Below are 21180 nucleotides of genomic sequence, written 5' to 3' on the forward strand. Positions count from 1 at the left end.
ATCTGAATATTCTGTATTTTGTAATATTTGCATAAAATAATGAAATATCTTGGGAATGGGACCCAAATCTAAACACATAATGCATTTGTTTTATATACACCTTATACACATAGCCTGAAGGTCATTTTATACTATATTTTTAATAATGTGTGCTTTAAACAAAGTTTGTGTACATTGAACCATCAGAAAGCAAAGGTTTCACTTTCTCAGTCATGCTAAAAATATTCTTTATTTTGGAATATTTGGATAGTGGTAGTGGTGTGCCTTGAGGGCAGAGTTTGGGAACCACTGGTCTATAGGGAAATGGAAACTTGATACACAAGGATAGGTGCTACCTATTACGTATTGGTCCAGCCAGATTGCAGAGGTCCTTTGTGAGCTGTATGACCCAGTCACACAGGAATGTTGGGATGTGAAGAAAGAACATATGTAAAGTTGTGTGGACTCTATAGAGGGGATGTAATTGGGTAGGATAGCTTATGGAGGATATTTGTGTGCTGTATAGAGGAGATGTAATTGGGTAGGATAGCGTATGGGAGGATATGGTGTGTGCTGTATAGAGGGAATGTCTGTGACACTTTCCCCATGATACCCCCACTTGTTTCAGACTGTAGAAGACAACAATGTAACTCTATTTCTACTTCAGGGTCCACAGGGTTGACCTTGGGGTATAGCTGGATCTGGATCCACGGGCACCACGCAGTTAAAGCTTTGCTGCTCCCAGGATGCACTTGGGTCCGTTCTCCTCTTAAACACCGTCCCCGAGCCACAGCACCTCAGTTTTAGTTGGTGACCGGCCGGAGTCTGGTCACCCTGGCGCAGTGGGGCTGCATAAGCAGCCCCTAAGCTTTATTTTTATTTTTTTCTAAGAAAAGATTTTATTTATTTTTACTTCAGAGCGGCAGCATCAGACTGTCCATCTGAACGTCCACGCTGCCGCTCCAACAGCCCCGCTGGCACTGCGACGCCAGTACTGATCTGGGGATCGCAGCGGGACCCCGGAGTCGGTACTAGCGTGGCTCCGGGACCTCCCACAGACTGCTGCCGGACGCACGGGGCCATGTAAGCCGCGTGCAGCGCTGCGCGCGGGGGAAGTAGTTAGCAGTCTTCAGCCGCCGGTCTCTGGGGACAGACCGGCGGCGCTAGTAGCGGCGGCGGGCTCCCCCCTCTGTGGCATACCCCGCGTGACCGCTGGACCACCAGGGTGTAAGAACGGCAGGGAACCGGCGTCCCTAGGGTTTCATTACTAGCAGGGGAGGCAGCCTTCCCTGCTTTAGCGGCTCCTCCCCTCAGCCCAGCGCGCCTTCTCTCATGCGTGCTGGCGTCGCTGGGCTGTTCTCACTCGGCCACTCCTCCTCAGCTCTCCGGCGGCCATCTTCCCAGGCAGCAACGCAGAGCTCCCAGGCGGCTTCCAGTGGACCAGTCCCCCTGCGTACCTCTCCCCTGTTCAGGACAGTGTTCGCAGCGCTATAGCCCTCCCAGACACTGAATCTGGGAGGTTGATTGTAGCTGAAGGTGCAGTGAGTATAACTTCCTGCATGGTATGTGACTATTGCTAGTGCTGCTGTCTGTGCTTATTTCTACTTACTGTCAGCTTATACCTGTCCCTTTCCTTCTCCTACGGCCCGCAGGTGCGTGGGGGAGGGGTGTTCTTTCTGTGTACCTCACTTCTATAGATCGCTGTATGTGACTGACCTCACAAATACGTAGGTGTGCTACTCAGTACCATTTTGTGGGCTGTTTGTGTTGCATACTTGGGAGTGCGCAGGTGTTGTACGCCTTACCTGGTTTGGTGATACTTTTTTCTTGCAAAAGTTTTTTGTCATGTCTGATGAGGAGAATGAGCGCTCCAAGGCTCCTGTGTTGTTTTCCTGCCAACGCTGTTCGGCAGGGGTTGACGGGGCGGATTTGTCTCAGGGCGGTCTGTGCGGGCAGTGCCAGCTGGTACCTGGTCCCTCTAAACCCCCGGTGGCGCAGGATCCTCCCTGGGCGATGTTTACGCAAGTGCTGGCGTCGATCGCGGACCGGCTTGCGGTCCTGACTGCGGTCCCTTCTAGGGTGTTGCCCCAGCCTACCATCCCCCGTTCCCCAGGTGTGACGCGTCTGGTGCAGTCTCCTCCCGGGTCTCAGACTGCGGGTCCTTATGCGGGATTGCCTGTATACTTGCAATCTCCCACGGTGCCGCAGCAGTCGATGGTACCCTTTCAGGGGTATCCTCAAACGGTACCCCCTCCCTGGGTGTATGTTCTCTCCAGCTCTGTTCAGAGCCTGGCGGCTTCGTCATCGGCTTTTCAGTCTATGTTGCACAGTGATTTGCCCCCAAAGGCATCCAAGCGACCCGTTTCGGCTTCACTGGCGGCGCAGTTCACGGACACGGACGTGTCTTCGGATGACTGGGAGATCCATGAAGACTCAGCCTCCACCTCCTGGGCCCCGGCATCTGAGTCAGAGTCCTCCATTAATGTGCCAGCATTGGTTAGGGCGGTGCGGGCCATCCTTCATATAGAGGAGGATGCACCGGCTCCCAGGTCGAAGTACCCTAATTTTAAAAAGGCCAAAGTAGCTTCGACTGTTTTTCCCCTGTCTGACCAGTTGACGGATCATATGGCGGGGGCCTGGCAGTTGCCCAGCAAGAGATTCCAACCGCAGAAACGGTTGGCTTCAAACTATCCTTTTCCTGAGGCTCATTGCAGGAAATGGGAAACTCCGCCTGCGGTGGATTCCCATGTCACACCCTTAATTAAAAGCGCTACGCTGCCTTTGCCGTCGATCTCCTCCCTGAAAGATCCCACGGACAGGAAGGTGGAGACTTGTTTGAAGTCTATCTACTCTCTCTCGGGGGCGGTGGCCCGTCTGTCCATGGCCATCTCTTGGGTGGCTAAGACCATCGAGAGCTGGGCCAATGCTTTGGAGGATACCTTTCCGGATGATGCTCCGGAGATCCAGAGAGCGTTGATAGGACAAATGAGGGATGCGGCTTCCTACATTGGGGAAGCATCGTTGGATGCAAGCCTGCTGACCTCTAGGGTGTCGGCTGCAGTTGTGTCGGCGCGTCGGTCCTTGTGGCTGAGGTCTTGGAGAGCTGATGCAGACTCCAAGGCCTTACCTTTTAATGGAGAGTTGCTTTTTGGTCCAGACTTAGCCAGAGTATCCACTATTTTGTCCAAGTCTAAATCAGCCTTCCTCCCTTCGGCTTCTGCACCTACCAAGGTACGGAGCTCTGCCTTTTGGTCCTTTCGGGTTCAGGGCAAGGCGAAAGGTCAGTCCTTCCCGAGGCAGTCGACGACCAAGGCCGCTTCTAAACCCAAGAAGCAGGCCTGGAGTGCCAGGCGCCCTTCTTCCAAGCAGGAAGATAAACCTTCTGCTTGATGGGACGGGCCTCCATCTGGGGGACCCCAGAGTGGGAGGCCGACTTCTATTTGCCCAGTGCTGGCACAATACCACTACGGATGCCTGGGTTCGAGAAGTGGTGTCCCAGGGGTACGCCCTGTCTTTTTGACACGGACCGGCCCACCAGTTTTTCTGCACGAGTCCTTCTCAGGACAAGACCAAGACTTTACAGATTCAGGAAGCTATAGAGTCCTTGCTGAAAGCAGGGGTCATTGTTCCCGTTCCTCAATTACGAGGGACGGGGTACTATTCTTCTCTGTTTCTGGTGCAGAAACCCAATGGTTCTCATCGCCCTATCTCATCAACTGAACAAATTCCTCAGAGTTCCCAAGTTCAGGATGGAAACGTTAAGTTCCATCATTCTGGCGATGTAACATGGTGTCCCTGGATATCCAGTACGCCTACCTCTATGTTCCGATAGCACCTTTGCACCGGCGGTATCTGAGGTTCGCTATCCTTCAACATCATTATCAGTTCCGGGCGCTACCCTTTGGCCTCTCCACGGCACCAAGGGTATTCACAAAGATTATGGCGGTCATGGCCGCACATCTTTGGAACCAGAATGTACGGCTGCTGCCGTATCTGGACGACCTCCTGTTGCTGGCGAGCTCCCCGGAGGTACTGCTTCAACATTTCCACCTGACGATCGCTTGCCTGCAAGCGCACGGGTGGCTGATAAATTGGAAAAAGTCCTCCCTGATTCCATCACAGCGGATGGTTCATTTGGGAGCCCTGCTGGATTCTCGTCAGCAAAGGATCTTCCTGACCCCGGAGAAGGTCTCCTCCCTACAGCTGCGGATACACAGTTGCCTGAGCAGTTGCCGCCTGTCGGTCCATTCGGCTATGAGAGTTCTGGGGTCCATGGTGTAGACATTCGACATGGTGGAATTTGCCAAGTTCCATTCCCGGCCCCTGCAGGGGCTGATTCTATCGGAATGGAACGGGTTACCTCACCGGATCCGCTCTCAGATGCTGGTGTTGTCTCCGGAGGTTCGGTAGTCTTTGGCTTGGTGGCTTAAGACAGCTCATCTGGTCGAGGGGCGCCCCTTTTGGATCCCGGATTGGGTCCTGCTCACGACGGATACCAGTCTCCGGGGTTGGGGGCAGTGACGGCTTGTCGCTTCAGGGTCGTTGGTCTGCGGAAGAAGCACTTCTCCCCATCAACATCCTGGAACTGCGGGCAGTATACAGGGCCCTGCAGTCGTCCAGCCCCGCTCTTCACGGAAGGGCGGTTCAGGTGCAGTCCGACAACGCCACCACGGTGGCGTATATCAACCACCAAGGAGGAACTTGCAGTCGGGCAGCGATGTCGGAGGTGTCTCGCATTCTTGCTTGGGCGGAGTGTCACATTCCAGCGATCTCGGCAGTCTTCATTCCCGGAGTCCTCAATTGGGAGGCGGACTTCCTCAGCCGTCACGACGTGCATCCCGGGGGATGGTCGCTTCACCCAGAGGTGTTTTCAGCTACTCGTGGACAGATGGGGGCTGCCGGAGCTGGACTTGATGGCCTCCTGTCACAATCACAAGTTGCCCGTTTTACGGGTCAAGGACAAGAGACGCAGGCGCCTGTCTGGTAGACGCGCTGTCGGTGAAATGGCCATTTCACCTGGCGTATCTGTTTCCTCCGATATCCCTACTTCCTCGGGTCCTGCAGAAATTCAAGCAGGACGGTGGCACGCTCGTGCTGGTGGCTCCGGCGTGGCCCAGACATCCTTGGTACTCCGATCTGAGGAGCCTCTCCATCGAAGCTCCGTACCTTCTTCCTCAGCGTCGGGACCTGTTGTCTCAAGGGCCCTGCCTTTACCCGGATCTGGGTCGGCTGTCTTTGACGGCGTGGCTCTTGAGGCCTCGGGGTTTCTCCAGTTCAGTTATTGGTACCATGCTTAGGGCACGCAAGCCTGCTTCCGCACGGATTTACCACAGGGTGTGGCGCACTTACTTTCAGTGGTGTGAGTCCAGAAGCTATGATCCTAAGGTGTTCTGGGTTTCCAGAATCTTGGAATTTCTTCAATCAGGTTTGGACCTCGGCTTACGCCTTGCCTCTCTGAAGGTTCATGTGTCTGCTTTGTCAGTGTGGTTTCAACGACTGTTTGCTACACTGCCAGATGTTCACACCTTTTTCCAAGGTGTTCTCAGGATCCAGCCTCCCTTCGTGCCTCCTGTGGCTCCTTGGGACTTGGCGGTGGTGCTACGGGTCTTGCAGGGTCCTCCTTTTGAGCCTCTTGAGTCGGTGGAACTCAAGTGGCTGACGTTTAAGACCATTTTTCTCCTGGCAATTGCTTCTGCCAGGAGGGTGTCAGAATTGGGGGTGCTTTCCTGTCGCCCTCCTTTTTCTGATTTTTCACCAGAACAGAGCTGTGCTCTGCACTCGTCCTGAGTTTTTGCCCAAAGTGGTCTCAAAGTTCCACATAACTTGTTGTGCCAGCTTTTCATTCACCTGATCTTTCAGCTGGTGAGGCTTCCTTGGATGTAGCCCGGGCGCTTAGAATCTATGTGGACCGGACTGCTTCAGTTAGGAAGTCTAAACCATTGTTTGTCCTCTTTGGTTTTCACAAGAGGGGTTGGCCTCCCAACAAACAGACGTTGGCCCATTGGCTTTGTTCCGTTATTTGTGAGGCTTATGCACAGGAGGGTTTACCTGTGCCAGCCTCTGTTAAGGCTCATTCCACTCGTTCTGTGGGTCCCTCTTGTGCTGCTAGGCGCGGCGCCTCTGCTGTTCAGCTGTGTAAGGCGGCCACTTGGTCTTCAATTCAGATGTTTTTGAGGTTCTATGTGTTTGACACCTTCGCCTCTCAGGATGCATCCTTCGGGCGCCAGGTACTCCTGCCAGCACAGGAGCGTTCGCGCCCTTAGTTGAACTGCTTTGGGACATCCCCAAGGTCAACCCTGTGGACCCCCTATGGACCCTGAAGTAGAAAACAAGAGATATGGTAAGAACTTACCTTTGTTATCTCTGTTTCTACGAAGTCCATAGGGTCCACATGTTAAACTTCACCCAAAACATTTTATGGATTTCTGTTTTTGTTATTGATGGTTTCCTATGCAGGTCAGTAATCTTCCCCTTGGTCACGTTTTTTTTATTAACGCCATTTGTTCATGATGACTCTATAGAGCGCCCTCTAGAGGTAGTAAATATGCACAGTTCAGAGGGGATGTCAGTGTGACTCCAGCTGAAGGATAAGTGACCACATCATTTAGGAGGCAGGGTCCAGGCCCTTTCTTTTGTCATTTAATTGCATCTTTGCGCTGTGGCAGCTGGGTCACTAAGTATGGATTTGGTTTTCTATCCTGAAAGCAAATACATTGCCGTGGTACGCACGGAGTCCTCTCTTCTCGGACCCTACTGTGGCCTCCAGGCTGCTAAAGCAAGAGGCCACCAGAGCGCAGTGACCCCCATACTCCGTGCTTACATATATTATTGCCTGTGTTGCTTCCTTTCTGCCTTTTAATAACATTGGGTAGCCAAAAAAAAGTGTATGTATGTGTGTTTTTGAAGATTATTAAAAAAATATGAAATGACACTATTTGTAATATGGAAAAACTGATTGTGACTCTTCTGTTGTGCTAGATTCCCTATTTTTGATACCATTATTCTGATATCTTTTTTGGACAAAATTATATTGTTTTTATGTAGTGTATTTAAAATAAAAAGATTAAAAAAAAGTGGTTCTAGCTATTAAACACCAAGACTAAACCAGAGAATAAATATTCAAATATTGCTCGGGGTTCCGCTATGTACACTATTCACACACACTATAGCTAGAACCACTTTTAGTGGCAGCTGGGACTTATTTTTGTATTTACAAGCGCCTGACTTATTGGTGGTTTTCACTGTTTTAAACTGTTTGGTTCTCTTTCTGTTGTGTAGATGGCCTCTCAAGTCCACCACAGCAGATCAAACCCCACAGATATTTATCCTTCTAAGTGGATTGCGAGGCTGCGGCACATTAAGAAGATAAGACCCAAGGTAAAGTCTAGGTGGCTCTAATGTGTTACTCATACGGCTTGTACAGCTCCCCCTTCACTAGCCAGATATTTGTTCCCCTCACCTCCTACCAGAGACCTCCTGTCACTTATCAATCTGTGGTAATTTGGTGATGGTTCAGTACACTGGCCTAGTAACGTGGCATCAGTATGACCTCATCGGGGGCCTGGTGGCATTGCAGATGTACCCGGGTCTCAGAGGGGATGTAGTCAGATGACTGGCGGCCGCGATATCCCGACAAGGGAGTTAAGATAGGCGTTGAAATGCCGGCGCCTATCTTAATCACGATGCCGGAAAGCGGACGGACTGATACCCGAATGAGGTAAGTCCTGTGCACCCATCCTCTTAGCCGTGGGGGGGGGAGGGGAGGGTTAGGGCAGTTAGTGTTAGGTTTATTTTATTTTATTTTTTTGGGGGGGGGGTTTAGCACGACTGGGGGTGAATTAGGTTTAGGCACTAAGGGTGGAGGGTTAGGTTTAGGCACGAAGGAGGGGGACAGGTTCAGGAACTAACGGGGAGGGTTCGAGTGGAAGGTGGGGAGGTTTAGGGTTAGGCTACCAGAAGGGAGGGTTAGTGGGGGGAGGGTAAGTACACTTACCCAACCTCTGTCGGGATGCCGCTGTCTGTATTCTGACAGGAGGCATCCCGGCAGCTGGCATATAATACCGATTCCTCTGAGGGTCCAATAATGACACCGCAGGTAATGAGGTGGCAAACACATCTCTCTATGGTGGGTTCATATTCTACACAAAGGGGTAGCTAAACATTGTTTAGAACGGGGCCTGAAGTATCACCAACAGGTCATGATTTCTTGCTGGGTCAGTAATTATCCCACCTGCTTCCACCGACAGAAATCCTCAAAACATGGCCTGTTATTGGTAATTGTGGGTTGAGGTTGAGTATCACTGGCCTGTAATATTTATTCACTTATACCAAGCTCAATTAAGCAAATAAAAGCAGGTTAGTGCCTTTAGTGTAAAGGGGCATACACACGAGACGATATCTTTGGTGTGTATGCAATGAACGACCAACGATGCGCGCTCCCACTGGACGATAACGATATCTTTGGCCATCCGTACATGCAGGCCAATTTGGACGATATCTTCAAGAATTGCCTGGTCAGAGATGTGGCAGGATGACTTCACTGAAAGATCTCGATCATAGATATCGATCAGTGTGTATATCCAATATCGTTTTCCCTTGAACTTTTTGTAGTGCAGGACAGTCATTCAGCGAGATCGTTGATGCAGCACATCGTTCCGCTTGTACCCGGCTGAAGTGACTTAATTGTTGGGCTAATACTGTACATAGCATTAGGTTGCTAATGTAATTTATTCAGAACTGCCTACTGATACAGTGGGACATGGACAGTGGCTCATATCCACTGTTAGGTGACAAGACCCTAGAATTGTCCTCCTCCTCCCCTATAACACTGTTCCTCCACTTATTTATTTATGGCAAAGTTGTAGGGGAACCCAGAACGCCTCATCTAAGAGATCTTAGTCTGGTCTACTCCACTTTTCCTCTTGTTCGGTCTCCATGCTGAGCTAATTGTAGCGAAGTGCTAGTAGAGGGAGGGAAGGAGGGTGGGTGTATTTTTTGTTTTGTTTGTGCGGCATCTCCTGGGGGTAGGACATAAACTATAATCTGTGATCTATTCCAGCCAAGGAGAAGAGGAATTAATGGCAAGTGCAAAGATAACACCCTTTACAAAAATGTTGCAAACGGGATAAGTATCGAATCTCTTGTAGCGTATACTTATGCTGGGCATACGCTGTCAGACAGACAGACATTTTATCTGACAGCCTGAACCATCAGATATTGTGGCTATACAATATGTCTGAGTCATCACCCCGTTCCTCCCCTATGAAGTGGATTGTTTTTGTCCGATCATCGCCGATCGGTGCACCCTATACTATGCAATTATTGGCCCTATCTGCCGATGATTGGCAGATTTGCAGGACATACATTATGCAATTAAGCTGCATACACTCACTATTTTGTTACCAACGATTTTCTGTCAGATTTTTTTTTTAAAGTGTAATGAACGATTTTGTTGAACTACAAACGATTTTTGCATATTCCCTTAATGAAAATCGTTCAGTTGGTCAGTCTGACTGAACTACAAACGTGAACGCGCATGAACTATAATCGTTCATCGTTTTAACTCAGAAAGTGAACGATTTTTTAAACGATATCGATAATTGTTCAAAAAATCGTTGTGTGTATGCACCTTTATCCCAAAGTAGTGATTGGCCTACATCTGATTTTGTAATTTACCAACCAATCGTGTCTCTCCAGCTATTGAAGTTTAATGTCCAGCATGAACTACCAGGCAGCTATTTTTATGTTTTTTCTAAACTAAGCCTTTTGTGTAATGAATTATTCACTGTCACTTGTCGTTTAGATCCACGAGGAGCTTTTGGAAATGAGCGCAAACATGCCCTATCCCATGCATAATCTCTCAAACAGACCATCCCAACAGAACCCACCATCAGCCGGCAGCAATTTTGAAACCGGGCAGCGGACGCGGCTCATATCGGCCGTGGATGATTTCACAGAATTTGCGTGAATCTTAGAATACGGAGAGCGGCTGGGGATACGCTGGACTGATGGAAAGGTACGCCATGTGGCCCCCCGAGACACAGGAACGTGTCTGCTAAAACTACAGACTACTAAATGATGAACACTAAAACGTTCTGCTGTCGGGACAGATGTAGCAGCTTTTTAAGAGACTCAAAATTTAAATTATTTTCAGTACTGGAATAAAATCCTAATTTATTGAATACTTCTCACCTGTGATGTGTAATTGGTACAGTCAGTGCATAGACTGAAAGATCCACTTGTGTGATCTACGGCTGACCCGGATGGTGCCATTGTTGCTTTATGAATTATTGTTTTCTGCACAATTACAAATTAAACTTTAAATAAAAAAATAAAAAAAGTTTTCTGTATATTGAAACCTGCTAAGTGGGGAAAAAGCGGCTTTTTGACCGTTATTCGCAGTGTGCGCACTTAAAATGACCTTTTATTAATATTGGTCTTTACAGCTGCTAACAAATTTAAATATTTACATTTATTTACCTTTTTCTGGCGTGATTTTACCTCAGCATGGAGTGCCTCCTAATACGGGAGTTTGGCAGTAGACTCATCCATGCACAGTGGAGGAAGCCATTTTGTGAGCATGTACTAATAGGCTGAATCCTCTAACTCTGCAGCAGATGGGCTCACAAGATGGATGCCTCCACGGTCAACCCAAGGAAGGATTTATAGTTATGCCATTCTTCTCTCTCCATTTCACATACTCCCAAAACTATTGACTTGGATATTTGGACATTTTCATATTATATTCTTAAAATGTGACTCTTTGCTCCTAATGAAGAAGCTGCACCTGCTTTCTGGCCATGGAAATTGTCTGCAACTGGATTATTAGGGCCTGATTGCGAGTCCCACGCAGCGGCTTCACTGTCTGCCTCTTATTGGCTAGACGTCCCCTTAATGTCTCGGTTTTAAAGCCTGCCCTAGTGGTAGAGTCAGCTCGCCTCTTCCTGAAACCTGATCTCCAATAGAATTTCTTATTTAATAGAGATTTGTTTACTATCACCTGATAGTGTTGTCTGCATTGATTGGAATGGATTATGTGGAAACTCCCAGTTTTCTTTCTTGATTAAACTTTTCTATACTATGCTTCTAGTTTGTTGGTAGTAATGTGTAACACCCTTATGCTGTGTATAGGGTTCTGTAGTTTGTGGGTGTTGCTATGCGTACTTTCTAACCTTTTCATGGAAATTCCTCACCAATTCTGGATTCCCTACACCACACCAGAGAGGCAAGGTAGTCCCCAATCCAAACAGAATAATTACACAAATAGTAATAAATTATGTATTTCTCCTTCATCCACTAGGGGACACTGGAGCTTCATGACAGTGGGGTATAGACAGTGAGTTGAGTTGAGCCTGGCACTTTAAAAATCTACAAGTGTGACTGGCTCCTCCCCCTCTATGCCCCATCAGCCCCAGTTTTTAGAATGTGCCTGAGTAGAGCCGGTGCACAGGGGCTGTCTCCAGCCCTTAAGTATATATATATATTAATTTATAAAGAAGAAACGAGGACAGGCAGACTGTTAGCTGTGACAGTCCGCCTGCATCGTGGGAGCCGCCAGAGAGGGGACCACACGGCTACTGCAGCCTGTGTCCGGTCACCCTATGGAGGGGAGGCTGCCTTTTGGCAGTGAAGGAGTCATCAGACTCAGCGGGGCCCGCCACAGCTAACACTGGCTTGTGTCCGGGTCCCCGCTCTCCCCTCACAGCCCAGCGCTCTGGCCGCAGCAGCCCTGTGAGTATGCACACCTCTCCTGTCTAGCAGAAGAGGTGAAAATAATTTGCTGGGGTTTTTTAACAGCGTGCGGCTGTCAGTGCCGCGCTGGTGTTGTGGAAGAACACCAGCGCTGGCTGTTAGGTAGGCTCTGCAGAGGAAGCGGCGGTCCTACCTGTGCGTGCCGGTGCTTGTGTAAAGGCACCGGCACGTTAATCACTGGCGGCAGTCGTGCCGCTGGCCCCCGCGTGCGGCTGGGATGCAGGGCTATGTCGCGCGCATATAATAGCGGCGGCCATTGACAAAAGGGGGTGGAGCTTATAGGCCCTCCTCTTCCTCCTTCACTGCTGGGCTCGTTTGGCGCGCTCTGAGAGGGAGTGGCGCCTCTGTAGAGCTAGAGCGGATCGGAGGGGAGAAGACTGAGCTTCTACAGGGGGTCTGTAATTACAGTAAGGTAGTTCACTACCTTCTGTTTTTTTTTTATTGATCTGCTCCTCCCTTATATTGCACTGTCTGCCCCTGTTACTGAGCTGCATTATTATTGAAATTCTGCTCCTCCTATACTGCTGTCTGCACCCTGAGTAGCATTATTATTGAAATTCTGCTCCTCCCTTATTGCTCTGTCTGCTCCCATACTTGAGTAGCATTATTATTGTAATTCTGCTTCTCCCTATACTCCTTTTGCACTACTGAGTTGTATGTGGTGTCTGTCTGTGAGTACATGATGACATCCAGGACAGAAAAAGCTGCTTCACAAAAGCTGTTTGCCTGCAGTAAGTGCAGGAAAAAATTTACCCATGCTCGCTCCGAAGGGTCTTCCCTGTGCGAGACGTGTGAAGCAGAGAGTGCTAGCACGCAGTCTGTCACTCCCTCCTTCATAAATAGTTTGGCAGGGGTCATGGCGGATCTTTCTTCTGAATTAGCCGCTTCCCGTAGGGAACGGGAGGCCGCCAGAGATCTACCTAGCACATCTCACCCTTCTTTTCTAGCAACAGAACCAGCGTGGGCTCAGAATTTAGTCCGCTCGTGAATAGCCTTGCTCAGGTTATTGGTTCTGCGTCTAAAGCTCCTGAAGCTACGGTAAGTCGCTCATCTAAGAAGAGGGCTCTTCCGGCGGTTCTCCAGTCGGATGAGGACTCTGCAGCGGATCACTCGTCTCAGGAGGAAGGGGAGATGCTGGACGAATCAGACGTAGAGACTTACTCACAAGAACCTGAGGCAATGCAAGGTATTGATTCACTCATTCTAGCGGTGAGGGAAGTTCTTAAGATTTCTGGCCCGGAAGCTCCAGAATCGTTAGAAGACTCCTTGTTTGCCAGGTCACAGAAGATTGCTATCACATTCCCTGTTTCTCCTTCATCCACTAGGGGACACTGGAGTTCAAGACAGTGGGGTATAGACGGTGGTAGAGCAGAGCCTGGCACTTTAAATAATTTAGAAGTGTGACTGGCTCCTCCCCCTCTATGCCCCATCAGCCCCAGTTTTTAGAATGTGCCCGAGAGAGCCGGTCGCACATCAGGCTGTCTCCAGCCTTTCTTATTTAGTTTTAGTTTTTAAGACAAGCATTGAGGACAGGCAGGCTGCTTACTGTGGCAGTCTGCCTGCTACGTGGGAGCCGCCGGGAAAGGCACCACACGGCTACTGCAGCCTGTGTCCGGTGACCTAGAGGAGGGGGCACACACCTGGAGTCATCGGACTCTGCGAGGACCCGCCACTGCTGACACCGGCATGTGTCCGGGTTCCTCGCCGCCCCCTCAGCCCAGCATCCCGGCCGCAGCAGTTGTAAGTATAACCACTGCTCCTGATAGCAGGAGCAGTGGATGCATAGCTGGGCTCAGTGACATAATGTCACTGTTAGGAGACCCGACAATCCCCCCCGCACGCACCCGAGTCCCTTATCGGGTAACAGAAGGTGCTAAGTGGGCCCGAAGAATGCGCTGCAGGGCTGTCGCGACTTAATGGCTCCTTCCAGCACCCGCCGCTGCTCTCAGCAGGCAGTGTCCGGGTCTAGGGCTTATCCATAGTCGGCCAGTTACTAATGTAACGCTGACAGGACATCGCGGTCTCGGCTAGCGGGGGTGGAGCTTATTACCAGCGGCCATAGCATCAGCCGCCTATTCCGAATGGCGCGTCCTGCTTATCTAGCGGCGCCATTTGTAGTCGGGCTCTCCCTCCTGCCATATTAAGACCTCGCTACAGAAGGTACATGTGTAGCGCTGGGGTAGGCGCGCTGAACGCCTGCCGCATGCGGACGCCTACCATTTCCTCTATCAGGCTGCCTGTTCTGTGCAGCCGGCCAGTCCTGGACACGGCTTACAGTGGTCAGTGTCCGGGTCTCTGATTATAGGGAGTGGCGCGATGGCAGCGTTTAGGTCCCCGTTGCACCGCTCACCCTCCCACCCTGTGCACCCGCTATGCAAGGCTTCTGGATTTACTCTCCGGATAAGTGCACTCCAACTGGGCTGTGTGCACTATAACAGGCGGGCTAGGGTATCTCCAGCTTAGGAGGTAGGCAGGCACAAGTGTGTCCCATCAGGGAGACATTACACACAGCAAGGTGTCCCTATGCTACAGCTTGTTTTGCAGCACATGGAAGCATCCACAGTAGAAGAACTACAGGTACCAGCATAGCATGTACGCCGCAAGGGAGGAAGCACAAGCACTGCCTTGGCTATTTAGCAGCTCTCCTCAGAGCAGGCTTCCCTGTTATCCCTAGTCTATAGTAACAGGCTAATAGTACCAGCGCAAGGCTCGGATCCTGCCGCTGCCATTTCTGTGTGGAGTTTGTATGTTCTCCCTGTGCTGGCAGCACTGCCTTAGCTATCAGCTTCTCTCCTCATCTAAATATCAGGAGGAGATGCCGCGTCCCGCAGCTCCTGGCTGGGCTGAGCAGGCTTCCCTGTTAGCTACTGCATAGCATAGAGCTAATAGCCTTACGTTATACAATGCAGCGCTGTATGACGTCACGCTGCTACCACAGCAGCACAACTTCAGTGCTCCCGAGAGTTAGCCCATCTCCTGTCTTGCAGGAGAAACGTTGGTTTATGCGCAGTGTTGCGTCAGGAGCCTTGATGGCTCCCCGTATTCCCGGCACTGACCGGACCTTCAACTACTCCGCTTATACGATTAAGGGGGCTAGCAGCGCTATGCTGAGAAGTGTAGCAGTTTGCGCACACACAGCGTGGTATTCATGATCAAACAGCGTTCCCTGCTTCCCTTTTAAGGACAGTAGTTATTGCTGCACACAAGCAGTATAGCTCAGGCACTACCTGCAGCAGGAAGTGCTTTAGCGCGCGTCCCTTACGCCTACCACACTGCGAGTGCTTCAGCAAGGGTTGCCTGTCCTTGTATGACAGGAGTTTAGTACTAGCTACAGTGGATAGCGGTCGCCAGCGGTAGACTAGCCCTATCCTGCTTTTCCACTATGACACCGTGTTAAGCGGTTCTGAAAGGGGCCAGTTGTTCAGCCTATGCATCACGGCTAGAAGCGATGTGCTGACATTCTTCCAGGACCGGTGCACAAACGCAGTCCTGCCAATTGCAGCGCCGCTTGGTTTACCCAGTCAGGCTCCCCTTCGTTCTGTAACATAGGGCGCCTAGATTAATCTAAGGGCCTGTTATGTATCATAGCCTCATGGTGTATTAGCTCCACTGTTATGGTGCTGCTGCCAGAACTTATGGTCATAGCATACCCTTCACCCAAGGTTAGCACATTTTTGCGTCCCATCCCCAGGCTTATGCCTCACATTGGCTTCCCATGCATTTGTGGATACCATTTTAGGCTGGTCTTAAACCTTTCTCCCCAGTTTTCTGTGCTTACCTTAGAAGGTATGCATAGGTGCATCTTTTTATATCATGTGTTCCCTTTGGCAGCACATACAGGAAGAGGTTAGTGACGCGCAGCTGGTGTGGTTGTTGGCGTTGCTGCCTCACAGCGCTGGGGTCTTCCTGTTGATTCTCACTTCAAAAAATGGGTTCATCTGGTGTTAAGATGGCTCATCTGAAAAGGCGAGTACGCCAGTAACAGAAGGGTCCCAGGATCGAAACCAGTCTGGGACAGCACACTGCTAAAATATCCTGCCCCTACGCCGTAGCGGAATGACGGCCACCTGCGGCACATGAGCAGTCCATGTATGTCTATTGTGTTTTATACTAGCCCTGCTGTATAACACACATGCTGGAGTGATTTTGTCCTTGGGCTCAATTCCTTCCATGGCTTCAATTATTGCTCATGTTCTAATTTTAAAATGTTACGTCACCTACTAAATTTGTATGTAGGTAAGCGTATCCATTTGTGGATATTGCTTCTTTCCTTACCGTAGGAGCAGCGGTAGGATCTGTTCTTATCAATTTATGTCTAATACCTAGCATATTGATAGAAGGAGGCTGCGTTTGGAGGCTGGACTCTCCTGATGCGGTAGTTTGTATAATGACTACGCTTTACACTATCTCTCCCTGGGGATTGGGTTGTGTGTGTGCATATACATATATATATTTGTGTATATGGGTAGAATGCCTATACTTCCACAATCATTAGGTTTACCTATAATCCACACAAGGGAAGCCGCCTGGGATTACCAGAAGCTGTAGGCTATATCCCTACATATTAATATTATAGGGTGGCTCTATAAACTAGTCATGTGCTGCAGCTTACATGGTGATAGTCACAATTCTCTAAGGCATTGCTTCTAGTATGGATCCTAGACATGTCACATGTATATAAAGTTATGTACTTCCACCCTCCTGGAGTTCTAGTTCCATTCCTGCCAGTTATACGGCACCCCGTTTCGGGGGACCTATTATCATTACAGTGATGCACTGGGTAGTAAACTTGTAAGACGCCCATTTCTTGTATGAATATTTCCTAATAATTGGGAAACAAAAACCTGTGTTTTGTTTAAACTACTGGGGTTATCACTATTGATATCTCCCTTCTTTACTTGGGATAACCAACTCGTTCTATGTCTAAGTACAGGTACTCTTCTCAGTATCTATTCCGGTACTACATATTATTGTAGCATATCTCAATAAAATGGGTCTAAAGTGCCCTTAGGTACAATTCATATCTGGAAGGCCTAGGGCCACTTGCCGATATAGGCAGGGTCAGACCTGAGTTATATTAGACTGGTGGGCATAAGACGCACTTCACCAATAGAAATATTTATGCAAGGATACTTAAACTAGCAGACCGTTTTTGGGGTTGTATGTATAATCTAACACGGCTATACAGATACACGTCTCTAATGGACCAGGCTCAGGTATAGAGTCCTGTTCTACGACCTTCTTGTCTCGACTAAAATTTTGCTAGTTTCCACAGTGTTTTCTACTGCACATCTCCAGACTGAAGTCTGTGCTGTAGAGCAATTGGTCTTAGCCCACTGAAGCTACTCTCTACCATCACACAGCAACCCGCCACGTTAGGTATAAAGGTCAGTGACATTCTACATAGCGTCCAGAGGGATTCTGGTCGCTCAAAGGTAAGAGCTTACTAATGCCTCGGATGATGCTCCTAATTCATGCAACCTGACATACATAGCTTTATTCTCCCTTACGCACCCTAGCTGCTGTCCTAGCAGCCATCCGCTCTTTTAATCAGTTGGCTCTACACTTTAGAGTTTTCCTGGAGTGTGGGTGGTGCATAATTACAACACTGGATTGGCGACACTATTCTACTAGAACCTGTTAAGGTTCTGGACCGAAGCACACCTATAGGCTATTGCACATCTTTACATAAGTGTGATCCGCGCAGGGGACCTGGTTGGGTTCCTGTTCAGTATCTGTTGATATTTTTATCACACTCACATGGTTGTCCTAGTGCTCTGGCCTTGCTGTATGGGATGCTTCCCTATATTGATAGCTCTCCCTGGGTGGCTGTTGCATTCGTGCTGTTTTACTGTTAGATTCCTGGTTGTTTTCATACTGTGTTCAGGCCAGCAGTTGGTACTGACTACGCACTTACATCATGTTGGAAGTTGTCTGTTATTTCCTTTTAACGGCAGCATTTCAGCTCCTGTTTTATCCCTGTTTTCAAAATGGGTTGTACTTCCGTCTGACCCTCTGAAAGGTATTGTAGTCTCAATCCTCTCTCTCTCTCTTTCGCCTCGGTCTCACGCCCAGTGGGATCTCCACTCGTTGGAGACTTCTATGGTCTAGCCCTTCCACTGGTTAACAACTGTGTTGTAGTTGGACCTCAAGGATGGTTCGGGGCGACTGTTCAGTCTTGTCTTTTGCCTTCCTGCATACTCTTGTTGGGAGTCTGTGGACAGGATCAGCTCTATCTGTAGTTTGGTATTGTTATACTTTTCTATATACGATTATGTCCAGCAGTGCTGGGATTCTGCTGTCTGCGGCTGCTGCAGCTGCCTGTTTAGACTCTAGTAAGGTTCTCGAGTTTGTGCTCGTTTACTGCCCTTCTCCTAAAGATTCTTGTTGGGGCTCTCTGCCACCAACAGTCCGGTTTGGTCTATTTCAGCTGAGATTACAGATTCTGACGTTTCCCACCTGTGTTTGTTCTCTCAACAGCTGTTCTGTTCCTTTTGACTTGCACTGTAAGTTGTGGAATTTTCTGTGACTGTTTAGTGAGGAGTAGTGTTTGTCTCCTGTGCTACGACACTTGTTCCTCAGCTTCCGCTGGGCCTCAGGTTCTTGGCGGTCCCTGTTTCGGTTTGGCCAAGGGATCAGCAAGTTCTCCGCGCTCCCACCCGGGAGGTTGGCTTTGGGACGTCCCCACTGTCTTGAACTCCAGTGTCCCCTAGTGGATGAAGGAGAAAACAGGATTTTGGTACTTACCGATAAATCCCTTTCTCCGATTCCACAGGGGACACTGGACGCCCGCCCAGCGATGCGTACCTGCCGTTTTGTTTGGTTTCTATAGTTGTGTGACTGCAGGGTTCCCTGCAGTGGGTTCCTTTGTTCTACTTCAGTCAGTCTTGTTCCGTTCTGTGGTCGTCTTCTCCTTTTCCTCGTTTTTTCTTTTTTTTTCCTGTTGTCCTCCGTCTCCTCTCGGGCTCAGTTCTTAAACTGGGGCTGATGGGGCATAGAGGGGGAGGAGCCAGTCACACTTCTAAATTATTTAAAGTGCCAGGCTCTGCTCTACCACCGTCTATACCCCACTGTCTTGAACTCCAGTGTCCCCTGTGGAATCGGAGAAAGGGATTTATCGGTAAGTACCAAAATCCTGTTTTCTCTCCAGTTGGACGAACAGATGACGGCAGCTTGGCAGAATCCGGACCGTAAATTCCAGATTCCTAAGCATTTTTTCTCTCTTGACCCGTTTCCTGCCGAAAATAGAAAGAGGTGGGAGACCCCGCCACCTGTGGATTCTTCGGTTTCTCGGTTGTCAAAGAAGACCACGTTACCTGTTCCAGGAGCTACTACATTGAAGGAAACCTCAGAGCGGAGATTAGAAACCACTTTGAAATCCATTTATACGGCCGCAGGTGCACTTCTCCGGCCGGCCTTGGTAGGATCTTGGGTCAACAAGGCTGTGGAAAAGTGGGCGGAACAATTGACTGAGGGTCTTAAATCCAACACTCCGCGGGCAGATCTGATTACCTTGGCAGAACATATTCAGGAGTCTGCAGTATACTTAGGAGACGCCTCCAGAGATATCGGCCAGGTAGGCGCTAGGATTTCTGCTTCGGCGATCTCTGCTCGCCGGGCACTTTGGCTTCGTGCCTGGCAAGCGGATGCTGAGTCAAAGAGAGCAGTGGAAGCTCTTCCTTTCACAGGCGATATTTTATTTGGTCCAGAGCTGGACAAGTGGATCTCGCTGGCCACTGGAGGTAAGAGTACTTTTCTACCTTCATCAGCACCTCCTCCGCGTCGCTCGTTTAGGGGACCTTCATTTCGTTCCTTTCGAGCATCTGCAAGATTTCAGGGACGATCGCGAGGTTCGTCTTCAGCGGGGCGAGGAGGCCGGGCTAGAGGACGTCAAGCGACTAATGCCCGCCGTCCAGATCCCAAGCCAGCAGACAAGCCTGTGGCATGACGGGCTCCCATCCCATCTCGGAGATCCGAAGGTGGGGGCTCGCCTCCAGCGTTTCTCGGAGGTTTGGAGATGGACTTCTCCAGACACTTGGGTTCGGAATCTGGTATCTCAGGGATACAAGATCGAGTTCGCTTTCACTCCTCCTGTGCGTTATTTTACAACAGGTTTGCCCGTCGATCCCTTGAAGCAACTAATTTTGCGTCAAGCGATCGAGAAACTTTTGCTGGCCGAGGTTCTGGTGGCGGTTCCCACTGCACAAAGACAACAAGGGTTTTACCCAAACCTTTTTGTGGTTCCGAAACCGGATGGGTCAGTCAGACTCATTCTGAATCTGAAATCCTTGAACCAGTATCTTTCATTTCACAGGTTCAAAATGGAGTCTCTCCATTCTGTCATTGCGGGACTAGAGGCAGGAGAGTTTCTGGTGTCGATCGATATCAAGGACGCCTATCTGCATGTCCCAATTTGGGTTCCTCACCAGGCTTTCCTCAGATTTGCCATCAAGGAAGCTCATTACCAGTTTCAGGCCCTGCCGTTCGGTCTCTCGTCAGCTCCCAGGGTATTCACCAAGGTGATGGCCGTCATGGTATCCCACTTGCGCTCTCGGGGGGTGACGATAGTTCCGTACCTAGACGATTTACTCATCAAGGCTCCGACGGCAGAAGTCCTTTTACACCAAGTGTCCCTTACACATCAGATTCTCATTCAACACGGATGGATTGTGAACTTCCAGAAGTCTCATTTGATGCCGTCCCAGAGACTTCAGTTCCTAGGAATGATTCTAGACACTGTTCTGCTTCGTGTATTCTTGCCAAGGGACAAGGCCATAGCCATACAGGAGCTGGTTCGTTTGGTGCTCAGACCCAGGAAAGTGTCCGTGCATCTTTGCATCCGTCTCCTGGGGAAAATGGTGGCTTCCTTCGAGGCCATCCAATTCGGCAGATTTCACTCCAGAATTTTTCAACTGGATCTTCTGTCTCAATGGTCCGGGTCCCACCTACAGATGCATCGGCTGGTGCGTCTGTCTCCCCGGACCCTCATATCCTTGCTCTGGTGGCTTCGGACGGAGCATCTGTTAGCGGGTCGGCGCTTTGGAATTGGACCTTGGTCACCACGGACGCCAGCCTCCGCGGATGGGGAGCTGTGGTTCTGGGCAGTCACTTCCAGGGGCTTTGGTCGCAGCAGGAATCCCTCTTACCAATCAATGTTCTTGAACTGCGGGCAGTCTACAGAGCTTTGATACAGGCTGCTCCTCTGTTACGAGGACTTCCGGTTCAGATACAATCCGACAACGCCACTGCAGTGGCATACATAAATCGCCAAGGAGGAACCCGCAGTCGTCTGGCAATGAGAGAAGCCAGTCGCATCCTTCTGTGGGCAGAAAGACACGTAGAGGTAATTTCCGCAGTGTTTATTCCGGGAGTCGACAACTGGGAAGCGGACTACCTCAGTCATCAGGATCTTCATCCCGGGGAGTGGTCCCTTCATCCCGAGGTCTTTTA

The 21180-nt window shown here is 49.7% G+C and overlaps 1 protein-coding gene across 6 annotated transcripts in view; it reads left to right on the top strand.

Annotated features, from left to right (window-relative positions):
- TSC2 (TSC complex subunit 2) overlaps positions 1-10952 on the top strand; it is a 90296-nt gene extending 79344 nt beyond the window's left edge. For 3 of the 6 annotated variants that reach the window (XM_088464763.1, XM_088464764.1, XM_088464768.1), the window contains 2 exons: positions 7258-7356; positions 9782-10952. In XM_088464763.1, the coding sequence (XP_088320889.1) occupies positions 7258-7356; positions 9782-9946 (264 nt within the window). In that variant the 3' untranslated portion in view covers positions 9947-10952. The remainder of the gene's footprint in view (positions 1-7257; positions 7357-9781) is intronic. The other 3 variants (XM_088464765.1, XM_088464766.1, XM_088464767.1) reach the window with 1 other exon arrangement.
- Positions 10953-21180: the final 10228 nt, after the last annotated feature.

Source organism: Taudactylus pleione, unplaced genomic scaffold (genome assembly GCF_031769625.1).
Source record: "Taudactylus pleione unplaced genomic scaffold, aTauple2 ptg000061l, whole genome shotgun sequence".
Taxonomy (NCBI): Eukaryota; Metazoa; Chordata; class Amphibia; order Anura; family Myobatrachidae; genus Taudactylus; species Taudactylus pleione.